General features: G+C 37.1%; 2 protein-coding genes across 18 annotated transcripts in view; both read left to right on the top strand.

Annotated features, from left to right (window-relative positions):
* LOC6628266 (uncharacterized) overlaps positions 1-6323 on the top strand; it is a 35912-nt gene extending 29589 nt beyond the window's left edge. The window contains exon 3 of the mRNA XM_002052510.4: positions 5206-6323. Within this exon, the coding sequence (XP_002052546.1) occupies positions 5206-6165 (960 nt within the window). The 3' untranslated portion in view covers positions 6166-6323. The remainder of the gene's footprint in view (positions 1-5205) is intronic.
* A 401-nt stretch (positions 6324-6724) lies between these two features.
* Ziz (dedicator of cytokinesis protein Ziz) overlaps positions 6725-12344 on the top strand; it is a 30062-nt gene continuing 24442 nt past the window's right edge. For 14 of the 17 annotated variants that reach the window (XR_004304758.2, XR_011416802.1, XR_004304757.2 and 11 more), the window contains exon 1: positions 6726-7545. Coding sequence is in view for 14 of the 17 variants with exons in the window: in XM_015172992.3 (XP_015028478.1) it covers positions 7450-7545 (96 nt within the window). In the remaining 3 variants the exon portion in view is untranslated. Of the gene's footprint in view, positions 7546-12344 lie in introns of all 17 variants that reach the window. The other 3 variants (XM_015172983.3, XM_032438714.2, XM_015172988.3) reach the window with 1 other exon arrangement.

Here is a 12344-nt window from a genome sequence, read left to right as displayed (position 1 = left end):
AAAAATCAATGGGTTGAATATAGTTGTTGGCCCATAAACCTTTCATTTATAAAGTCAACCTTTCTTGATGATTTTTTTGAATACCTGGGCGCGGAGATATGACGTTCCAAAACGACATAACTCCGCGCGAAGCCAAACTCCAAATCATCACGTTTTTTTATCAAAATCAAAACTTTTGATGATTTTTTTGAATAACTCGGCTATATAAAGTCCGATTTTTAAATATTATACCTTTTTGAATTCGTACGGATCCCTATCAATTGGCATTCAAACAAATTAAAATTCAATGGGTTGAATATAGTTGTTTGCCCATAATCCTTTCATTTGTAAAGTCAACTTGATGATTTTTTTGAATATCTGGGCGCGGAGATATGACGTTCCAAAACGACATAACTCCGCGCGAAGCCAAACTCCAAATCACCACGTTTTTTTATCAAAATCAAAACTTTTTGATGATTTTCTTTGAATAACTCGGCTATATAAAGTCCGATTTTTAAATATTATACCTTTTTTAATTCGTACGGATCCCTATTATCAAATGGGATTCAAACAAATTAAAAATCAATGGGTCGAAAATAGTTGTTTGCCCATAAACCTTTCATTTATAAAGTCAACCTTTCTTGATGATTTTTTTGAATATCTGGGCGCGGAGATATGACGTTCCAAAACGACATAACTCCGCGCGAAGCCAAACTCCAAATCACCACGTTTTTTTTATCAAAATCAAAAATTTTTTGATGATTTTCTTTGAATAACTCGGCTATATAAAGTCCGATTTTGAAATATTATACCTTTTTGAATTCGTACGGATCCCTATTATTAATTGGCATGCAAACAAATTAAAAAAAAATGGGTTGAATATAGTTGTTTGCCCACAAACCTTTCATTTGTAAAGTCAACCTTTCTTGATGATTTTTTGAATATCTCGGCGGGGAGAAATGACGTTCTAAAATGACATACCTCCGCACGAAGCTATGGCCTTCTAAATCATCACGTTTTTTTTATCAAAATCTTGATGATTTTTTTGAATATCTCGGCGGGAGATATGTCGTTCCAAAACGACATAACTCCACGCGAAGCTATGGCCTTCCAAATCATCACGTTTTTTTTATCAAAATCGGGATCAGTTCGAAAATCAAAACTTTTTTGATGATTTTTTTTTAATAACTCGGCTATATAAAGTCCGATTCTTAAATATTATACATTTTTTTAATTCGTACGGATCCCTATTATCAATTGGCATTCAAACAAATTAAATATCAATGGGTTGAATGTAGTTGTGGGGACATAAACCTTTCATTTGTAAAGTGGTCCTTTCTTGATGATTTTTTTGAATATCTGGGCGCGGAGATATGACGTTCCAAAACGACATAACTCCGCGCGAAGCTATGACCTCCCAAATCATCACGTTTTTTAATCAAAATCGGGATCGGTTCGAAAATCAAAACTTTTTTGATGACTTTTTTTGAATAACTCGGCTAAATAAAGTCCGATTTTTAAATTTTATACCTTTTTGAATTCGTACGGATCCCTATTATCAATTGGCATTCAAACAAATTAAAAATCTATGGGTTGAATATAGTTGTTTGCCCATAAACCTTTCATTTGTAAAGTCAACCTTTCTTGATGATTATTTTGAATATCTCGGCGGGGAGATATGACGTTCTAAAACGACATAACTCCGCGCGAAGCTATGACCTTCCAAATCATCACGTTTTTTTTATCATAATCTGGATCGGTTAGAAAATCAAAACTTTTTTGATGATTTTCTTTGAATATCTCGGCTATGACCTTCCAAATCATCACGTTTTTTTTTATCAAAATCGGGATCGGTTCGAAAATCAAAACTTTTTTGATGATTTTCTTTGAATAACTCGGCTAAATAATGTCCGATTTTTAAATATTATACCTTTTTGAATTCGTACGGATCTCTATTATTAATTGGCATTCAAACAAATAAAAAATAAATGGGTTGAATATAGTTGTTTGCCCATAAACCTTTCATTTGTAAAGTCAACCTTTCTTGATGATTATTTTGAATATCTCGGCGGGGAGATATGACGTTCTAAAACGACATAACTCCGCGCGAAGCTATGACCTTCCAAATCATCACGTTTTTTTTATCATAATCTGGATCGGTTCGAAAATCAAAACTTTTTTGATGATTTTCTTTGAATAACTCGGCTAAATAATGTCCGACTTTTAAATATTATACCTTTTTTAATTCGTACGGATCCCTATTATCAATTGGCATTCAAACAAATTAAAAATCAATGGGTTGAATATAGTTGTTTGCCCATAAACCTTTCATTTGTAAAGTCAACCTTTCTTGATGATTTTTTTGAATATCTCGGCGGGGAGATATGACGTTCCAAAACGACATAACTCCGCGCGAAGCTATGACCTTCCAAATCATCACGTTTTTTTATCAAAATCAAAACTTTATTGATGATTTTTTTTTAATAACTCGGCTATATAAAGTCAGATTTTTAAATATAATACCTTTTTGAATTCGTACGGATCCCTATTATTAATTGGCATTCAAACAAATTAAAAATCAATGGCTTGAATATAGTTGTTTGCCCATAAACCTTTCATTTGAAAAGTCAAACTCTCTTGATGATTTTTTTGAATATCTCGGCGCGGAGATATGACGTTCTAAAACGACATAACTCCGCGCGAAGCTATGACCTTCCAATCAAATCAAAACTTTTTTGATGATTTTTTTTGAATAACTCGGGTATATAAAGTCTGATTTTTAAATATTATACCTTTTTGAATTTGTACGGATCCCTATTATCAATTGGCATTCAAACAAATTAAAAATCAATGGGTTGAATATAGTTGTGGGCCCATAAACGATTCATTTGTAAAGTCAACCTTTCTTGATGATTTTTTTGAATATCTCGGCGGGGAGATATGACGTTCCAAAACGACATAACTCCACGCGAAGTTATGACCTTCCAAATCAGCGCCTTTTTTATCAAAATCGGGATTGGTTCGAAAATCAACACTTTTTCGATGTTTTTTTTTTAATAACTCGTCTAAATAATTTCCGATTTTTAAATATTATACCTTTTTGAATTCGTACGGATCCCTATTATTAATTAGCATTCAAACAAATTAAAAATCAATGGCTTGAATATAGTTGTGGGCCCATAAACGATTCATTTGTAAAGTCAACCTTACTTGATGTTTTTTTTGAATATCTCGACCAAATAATGTCACATTTTGGAATTGTATACCATTTTCGACTCGTAAGGATCAGTACTATCGATTGGCATCAAAATAATAACATCGTAAATTTTGACCCAAATCTGCCAAAATAGCAAGGAGTTACATAACGTTTATTATCAAAATCGGGATCGGTTCAAAAATCAAAACTTTTTGATGATTTTTTTTAAATAACTCGGCTAAATAAAGTCAGATATTATTATACCTTTTTAAATTCGATAAATATTATACCTTTTTAAATCCGTACGGATCCCTACTATTTAATGGCTTTTAATTTAATTAAAAATTCCCAATTTTTAGGTATTATTTCTCGAATAATATACAGAGATCCACTATTTCTTATTTGATAGCAATCTCAATGTTAAATTAAATAACATTAAATTAAATTTAACAGATAGTTTATTTTGACAAGCACTTAAGTTTGTTATCAAGGGATGTGACACGTTCGCAGAATTAGTTAAAACTAAAAATTAAACTTGGGCTCACAATTGTGACCCTTAACCAGAAATATCACGTCTCGTTCGATTTACTACTTTGTTATTGTTGTTGTTGCTTAATTAAGCGGCGTTTATGTAAACATGGCGCCTAGCTTGAATTATGTTCCCATGAACTGCGCTGACTTGACGCCCACGCGCAACCTTAGACTAAAACAACAACAACAACGAGAACAACAAAAACAACAACAGCAGAGGCAATTGCTGCCACACGCCACAAGTCTTGAGTTTTGGCTGCTGTTGCAACTAGTCCAGCCAGTGGCAGCACATTTGAACCTGCCGCCAGTTGTGGCAGCTCCAAGTTGATTAATATCATCAGTCGCCGGCTTTGGCTGCGGGTGGAGCTGTTAATGCTGCCACAGTCCGCCCCGCCCGCTCAGTCCAAGGAGAGTTATTGTTAATGTTCATGACAGCTCGTGAATATGCTATTTAACGCCCGATTAACGACCGCCCAGCGTTTACTTTTGCATGCGGCGATGCTCCTCTCGCCTTTGTTTGTTTACTTAACTCTGCCGGCTAATTAGTTGCACTCCATTATGTCGATTGGCTCTGGCTCTGACTGTGGCTGTGGCTGTGGCTGCGGTGCCTTGGGCAACATGCGAGACTCAATCCATGCATGAAATATCACGCCAATTACGGGCCACAGCTCGAGTTAAGCTGAGAGCTTGGTCGGAGTCCGGTCCACAGACTCGACAGCTCGCACAGTGGCTGCTGTAAGCGTGCGCCGCAAATTGAATCAATTAAATAACAAAAAGCAATACACCCAAATTGATTAACTCGCTCCGCCACAAACTATAAATACTCTAACAAAACAAATAGTTTATAACGAACCGACAAACGATTAATAATTGCAATTTTATTTTGAGCAAACTTGAGATACATTCAATCGCAGATATGGATATATGAGATATTCAAAAAGTAAACATTAAGTGTAGTATACTAAGGTATAAAAAGAAAGATGTAGAAACAAGCTAAGAAAAACTCAGAAAAATAAAAATGGAAAGTAAATAAAATCCCATTTAAAACAAATAGTTTTGAAATTATATATTATGATATGAAATGATATATTATGATATATGAAATGATATATTATTTCTTCAGTTTAATTTCCACTCTTATTACTTAATAGCTCTATTATAAGAAAAACTCTATAAGCATAAAGAGGCAGACTGCATTATCTAAGTAGATAAACATAGTTTAGCTACTAAACAAAAAGTTGTCCAACTGAACGACTCAGTCGATATGCTGTAAAGCTCAGGTAGGGTATTAACAACCCAGAGAGCAAAAACTGTAAACCGTCAACGTTAAGTGATTTTCGTCAATTATGTTTTACGTCTGTGCGTCTCATTAAACATTTATAAAATTGATTGGGTCGAAGGAGGGGGGGACTATTATTATTATTATGATGTCATAAACGTGTGTGTGATGTTATGTGCAATGCTAATCTCTCTCTCTCTCTCCGTCTCTCTCCTTATAGATGTCCCATTATCGCTTGCTGACACAGCTGGCCAGGCTCCTGTTCCTGCTGGTCGCACTGCAGCCAATCCAAGCTGAGCCGGCGGGCTACCTCTACGATCGCCCGGGCACGGCTCCATCGGCGCCCGACTCGTCCATCTATACGGGCCATCATTTTGCGCCGCTGCCCACGGTGCAGCCGCTGCCACCGGTGCCGGCGCTGCCGCCGCTGCCCACAGCGCATGTGCCTATTCCCAGGAGTCGTCCGCAGCCCACGGGCAGTATCTTGAGCCGTTATCTGCCGGCACAGCCAGCTACTCCGGCTGTGAGCAGCTACTCGTCACCGTCCTTTAGCTCGCCGCAATCCTCCATCAGCTACCATGGCCAGGCGGGACATTTTGCACAGCAGTCGGCGCCGCAATTGCTGCAGCAGCCCATCCATGTGCCGAGTGCTCCGGCTGCTGCACAGCCGCTGCGCATTCCGTATGGCAAGCAGGCGCTGTTCGCGCCGGGCGAGTCGTATGTGGCCAATGGACGCCAGCTGAAGCAGTACGCGGTCATCGAGATCATTGACAACGACATCAACGAGAATCCGGCGCCGTTTCTCAGCTCCGGCTTTTTCGATAGGTATCGGGCGCATTTGGGTGCCACCGGTACTGGCGCCACGGGCAGCGGCCTCCAGCTGGACTCGCGTGCCAACGCCTTGTTACTGGAGCAGCAGGCGCTGAGCCTGCAGCCGCGTTTGCAGAGCCAGAATCAGGGTCAGAGCGATGCCATTGCCTTGGGCTCCGGTGGCCTGGGCTACATCCGTCTACCCAATGGCAATGTGTACCTGGGCTCCGGCTCTCTGGGCTATATCAGTGGCCAGCAGCGTGTCGCCTCCGTTCTGGATGCACGCACACGTTCCGAGTCCACCTCGGATGCGTTGCACTTCGGTCACGGACCGTTGGGTGGTGCGGATAACTTTTTGAGATTTAAATAAGCATTTTAAAATTGTTTATTGTAAATATTTAAATAAAACAAAACAGTTTTATTGTGTAGTTTTTAAGCATCTTTTAATATCATTTTACACATAATTGCAAGAATTTTGTATGATTTCCTATGCGCACCGCTGAATATTCACAAAATAAATGCATTGAAAATGGATAAAAATATGTGTTTTTTTTTTTTTAATTTACTGCTTGGGATTATTTTTATTTTGCAGCTGCTACTAAATCAATTAATCTTCAAATAACAAACAACAAATTGCTTTGAACAGATTCAAATATTCATCTTGCGCGCCTTAAAGCTTTACAGTATTAATCACTGGCTAATCGATAAATCTGCACAGTTAAGCAACAGTACCATTTTGAGTCGCACATCACATTTAATTCAGTGGTAACAGCTGTTATTTGAGCCCGCGTTCGAAACAGCTGATGTACAGACCTGCCAACCTATTATTTACACAGCATGCTGCTAGAGTGCCTGTAATACACATGTTGCTTGGCAACATTTTCAGTCGATATACTCGATACCCACATACTATCGACTTTGGCTAGCTGGAAGTATTCTTCTTTGAAATTCGTGCGGTGCGGTTGTGCGCGTCGGACAAAAATGAGCCAAATGAGCGTTTTCCCAATAGTTTAAAACACCAAACACGCGCAAAACACTGCAGACTTCGCGAAACACGCTAAAAGCAAAAGTTAACAGCAAAACACGGTTAATCAAATTTCGACAAGACGCCCAAGGCTGCTCACCAGTTTTTTGTAAAACAGCTGCAAATAAGTTCAACTGAGTGAAACAAATTGTTTCGAAAAAAAAAACACAGTTGGATGCTGTGCAAAAAGCAACAACTCGACGACAAAAATATCGTATATGCGTCTTATGCTGTGCCTGTGTGCGCCCTAAAAGTGTGCGATTGTATGTGTGTGCGTGTGTGGTCCAGTTTTGTGTATAACAAAAAGATTTTTGCGCTGAGTATCCTTTGAAGGTGCTACTAAGGTTGTATGTGTATTGTGCAAAAGCTGAGCTGCAGCGCAGGATAACGCATTAGTCATCAGCGAAAACAGCAGCAGAGCAGCGGGCAGCGCAGCCAGCGCATCCTGTCTGTTGGTGCCGGTTCACACACAAATAAAAAAAGCAATAAAAACAACAAAAAAAGCTACAGCACTAACAGCAACAACAACAACAACGACAACAACTTGTTCTCCATGCATCGTTTAACCCCTGCGTGCGTGTAACAACAATAACAACAACCAAAAGAACGCAGGCAAAAAGGAAATTGAGAATGGAGCGTAAATTCACGCGCGGCTTGAATAAGCCGGGCATGGCCGCACAGCTGAGAGAGAGCGTCTCTCAGGTGGTGCGTGAGAGCGCAGTTTTGGTAAGTTGACTTTTTTCAGTTGTTTTTGTTTTTGCCGTTTGTTGTTATTGCATTTGCATTTGTTTCTCTTCGTGTTTTGTTCCCTATTTTCTAGCCTTGCTGCGTCTATGCTGTGGGTGTGTCCCGTTGCATGTCAGCCTATTGCCGTTGTAGTTGTTGTGTGCAGTAAAAAAAATAGCTGTAAATTTATATGATTATTTTGTATACAGTTTTCGAGCAGTCTTCAATGTTTTATTTGTTCCTTCACATTCCATGTTCGCTTTCCGCTCGTGTTGCAATGCATCGCATTTTTGTCAGTTTTGGCCAGTGTTGCCAACTTTTCAGCTGCAAAAAAGCTAATTTCAAGTTGAAATGGTTTACAGCAAAAAACTAAATCGTATATTAAATTATTTAAAAATATGTTTAAATTTTTTACTTTTGTTACAATCTCATATAATTTTGTAAATAGTTAAGGTTCATAATTATTGATAGATTTACTTTGAAAGCACTGGCAACACTGGTTTTGGCAAACATCCAAAATGTTTGACTTCTGCGTTGTCTAATCATATTTCTCATTCTCTCGCTCTGTGTGTCTCGCAGCTAAACAAATCTTTTGGCACATTTTTAATTTTATTCGATGACGTTTGTGAAATGCTTTGCAAGGCAAATTAAGCTGAAACTTAATGTTGCATAAGCAACAACAACTGAAAAAGCAACAAATGACAAGGGAGGGGGCCCTACAGACACGTTGACTTCTCAACTTGTTCTTGTCATCGCAAGTTTACTCAGTTGTTGTTATTGTTCTCTCTCTCTCTGTCCCTCTCTCTCTCTCTCTTTAATAATAATCTTAGGGGGCTAGCAGCTGCCAAGGCCGTGAGATTTGAAATACCGCAACTTCCAGTTTTGTTTACATACATGATTAAAAAAAAAAAAAAATGATAATGAAGTGTTTGCCTTAAACAGCACAGTCAAGCATGCCTACAGAGAGAGAACACTCAGCAAGAACTAAAAAAAAAAAATTTTTATAATAAATTATATTAAAAGCAACTCTATGATTATGGCTATAATATGTTATACCATAATGCATATTGAGCTCAACTCTGATTAGCTTACTTTTATGACTGGGAATTATGTTCTTATTGCCAGTTGGAATCGGTTTTAAAGAAATCAACTTGAACAAATCACATTTTCTTTCATTTCTGTACTTTAATTAGTTTTACAAAAGGGTTTGCTTGGACTATTGTAAATTTAATTAATCACCTTCCAATTCTTTAGTTAAATTTTGTTAATTAAATGACTGATTAGCTCGTTGACACATACAAATCATATATATTTGCCTATTCAGTCTTGCCCCTCGCAGCGAGGGTTTTAAGAAATGACGCTTTAAATTATAACAAGACAAACCCTAATACAAATAGGTTCATTTGTTATCTACAAGACGCGCCTTTAACAAGTTTCAATGTTTAAACAAAGCGAAACATTGGGTACTTCACAGGCCGAACTTCGTGTCATCCCCATTTTATTAATAGACAAAAGAAATGCCGTAGCTGAAAATATGTCAGAGTTTAAGCCAATGAACTGTTGTCTAACTACACTGACCCCAAAAATTAATAAAAGGTTAAATACGCTGCGAGTGTCAACATATTTAATTAATACGATTATGAGCATGGACCTGGATGGGGTTGGAGAATGGGCCTTGGGCAGCAGATAAGGTAATGATAACTAAGGCAAATGCTCGTTTTTGTTTTGCCAAATTCAAATTTGGGCCAACAGCAAGCCGAACGAGTGGCTACAGTGAAATTTGCAAAAAAAAAAAGCGGATACTATTTGTGCAAGACCCGTAACAAGCAGCTATTATTAAATTTATATATTTAATATGCCCTGTTTTCAAACAGATAATGAGTATATTAGCCAAGTGTCAGGTTCGACCTTAGCTTAGCCAATTCCAAAATGTAAAAACCTTTTTTTTAAGTTTTGGAGCCAGTTTCAATAGTATCTGACTATCCATATAACTGATTTCGAGAAACTTCCCTGGTTGAGCTGCCTTATGCCACGCTCATTTTCGAAGCATCTAAGTATCCTTTAATTTTCCACTTGCATTTTGAAGCACAGTTCCGTCAAGTCACATAAACGCAGTCAAACGATTCCCACTTCAACGATTTTCAATTATTTTCCTATTTTTTTTTATTTAATTTTTACTGTGGCCTGATTGACTGGAAATTGATTTATAAGTACGTACGATATTTGTGCTGTGGTATCTCTAGGCACTCTCACTTGCCGCATTATTACACACTAATTCAATTAGTTAGAGGAAAGAGAGAGAGAGAGAGAGAGTGGTAAAGGAAGAGGGGGCAGAGGTGTGTGCCCGCCCACAACATGGATCGCTTGGAGCACACTCTAATTGGCATTGAAGCACGCCCAATGTTGCCTCCCATAATAATAATATGATTTTGTGTGCTGCGGGCCAAGTAATGTAATTAGTGGAACAGTTAGCAGCCGTCACACGTGGAGCATGATGCAGCAGCATTCAAATCCGAAATGAAGTCACGCCCCAAACCCGCAGATACGCCACATATTTGCTTTTATTATTCACACCCACTGACACAGCTTCACAACTAATGATATCGGTGCACATTGGCATCAAGCGAACATTGCACATTACTCATAACTAAAAATATTTATGCATTGCCCAATTTACATCATATTGCCTTAAGAATATGTATTTTTAATAAACTCAATCCTTAAAAATAAAACGTCGAGTAATGCTTAAAAGTAAAGCACTCGAAATCGATATTTAGTGCTATAATAGTAGGTATTAAAGAAAGCCGATAATTCGTTCTGCGTGATATACGAGGATATATATTTTGATTTTCAAATCTATAGCTTCTTTAGGTTTTGAGAGCTAGGAGCTCATACAGACCGACATGTCTTAGCTCGAAACTTGAATTCCATTCCAACAATTTGTATGCAGAAACTCTTAACAGCATGAACATATATATCATAGAGTACTAAGTGCATTGTACAGAGTCCCATTGCACTTACGAGCCATGAGTTCCTACTTCAGATGCCTGTTTTTCATTAAAATACTTGCGCTTTGCTGCTTATTGTTCACATGTGTGCACACACACACACACACACACACATTGAGAGATTAACTTAAGTGAAAAGCAAAATCTTGTAAGCCGCCAGTTCGTCTAAGCTTTTAAATAAGTCACGACTCGGGATCTAGAATTTGCTTAGCAAGCATGCGATAATGCTGAGAACTTGTAATTTTGTAGATTAAAATAAGCAAACATTTGTGATAACGCGACAGCTGTAGAGTTTTGTTTAAACTGTTTAGTTGAACAGAGAATTTAGCAATTTGAAAACTACTCAGATATTGCTCTAATGTGCGCCAATCATTATTTCAGTATTTACACAATCAATTTTTAAAACTAATCAAGTACATATATCATTTTCGGATACTTCATTGCCTTTATAAATCACATATATATCTTAAAACCTTGCAACATTGATTTATGATAAGCTGTGCTTCGTGTTCCTTGTTTGTTTTGCCCACCTTTGGGCATGACTTCATTCATCTCTTATGTTGAGCACAAACAACATGCATTATAAGCAGGGTTCCATAAAAGCACAATAACAAAATGAGAAGAAAAAAAAAACATCACCTGGCCCCAAAATATCGCGTCAGATACTTGAGTGTGAAACGAGTATTCGTTAAGTTCTGCACATACATATGAATATGTATATGTATGTATACATTTGTACTTAAGTACGCAAATCGAATTAACATCTAGACCATATACACATAATTTTGTATGTAGAACTTTTATTGGCGGCATTTGTTATGAGTTAATTTTGATTTATATTATATTTCTCTGTTAATTCGCATGCTACAGTTTCTATTTTTGCTCTGCTCAAATACATATTTGCTTATGTACATGTATTTGCCTAAGTGCTTCCTCTATTTAATTGTTTCATACTTGCGCTCGCACTCGCATTACCCATTCTGTCTGATTATTTTCGAAAGTGACGCTTCACGTGTTGAGCGCTTTTGTCACGGCTCAACTGCCAGGGGTCTGTTTGCCTATACCCTGTGTTTAGTTACTGCAAAGGGTGGATTCTATTTGGCAACTATTATTGTACTAATTTAAATTAAGTTTTTTATATTTGTATCTGTTCATTTGAAATGTATCTATATGTTTCTTGCAGCATAGTAAAAAAAAATTATCATATTTTTAGTTTTTGCCATTCAATTGGCACTAATAAATATGAATTTATATATCTTGTGATTCTATATGGATATATTAAATACATTTTACTATACTTTTATTTTTTAGAACTCTTGCTAAAATAATTTAGACTAAACTCTAGGCAAATATGTATGGCACTTTACAAGCATTATTTCTTAGCTTAGTAAAATGTTTTCCCTTTGCCAAGTATCGAAAGCATTAAATTTATAAAATTTAAACTATTTTTAATAGAGCAACAAAGCGTCGATGCCTTATGAAAAATTATGCTTATTTGTTTTCCTCTCCATATTTGATTGCCTTAAAGGTATACACGTCTACCTCTTTGTTATTTGTTTGTTGTATTTATCATGCTTTTCAGTTGTTCGGCTTAGTTTACCCGAGCGGAAGCATCGCCTCTGAACTTTTCACGTTTACCTGTATGCATGTGTGTGTGTGTGTGTGTGCTTGTGCTTTAATAAGCGCTACATATACCTGATTTTGTTTACCTGCCTGATATATGCAAACTAAGTATTAACATCAGCCAATTGTGTATATTTTTTAGATTTATATCTCATATTTCATGCAATC

This window comes from Drosophila virilis, chromosome 4 (genome assembly GCF_030788295.1).
Source record: "Drosophila virilis strain 15010-1051.87 chromosome 4, Dvir_AGI_RSII-ME, whole genome shotgun sequence".
Classification (NCBI taxonomy): Eukaryota; Metazoa; Arthropoda; class Insecta; order Diptera; family Drosophilidae; genus Drosophila; species Drosophila virilis.
The sequence above is the reverse complement of the archived record's forward strand: the minus strand, read 5'-3'. Positions and strand labels throughout refer to the sequence as shown.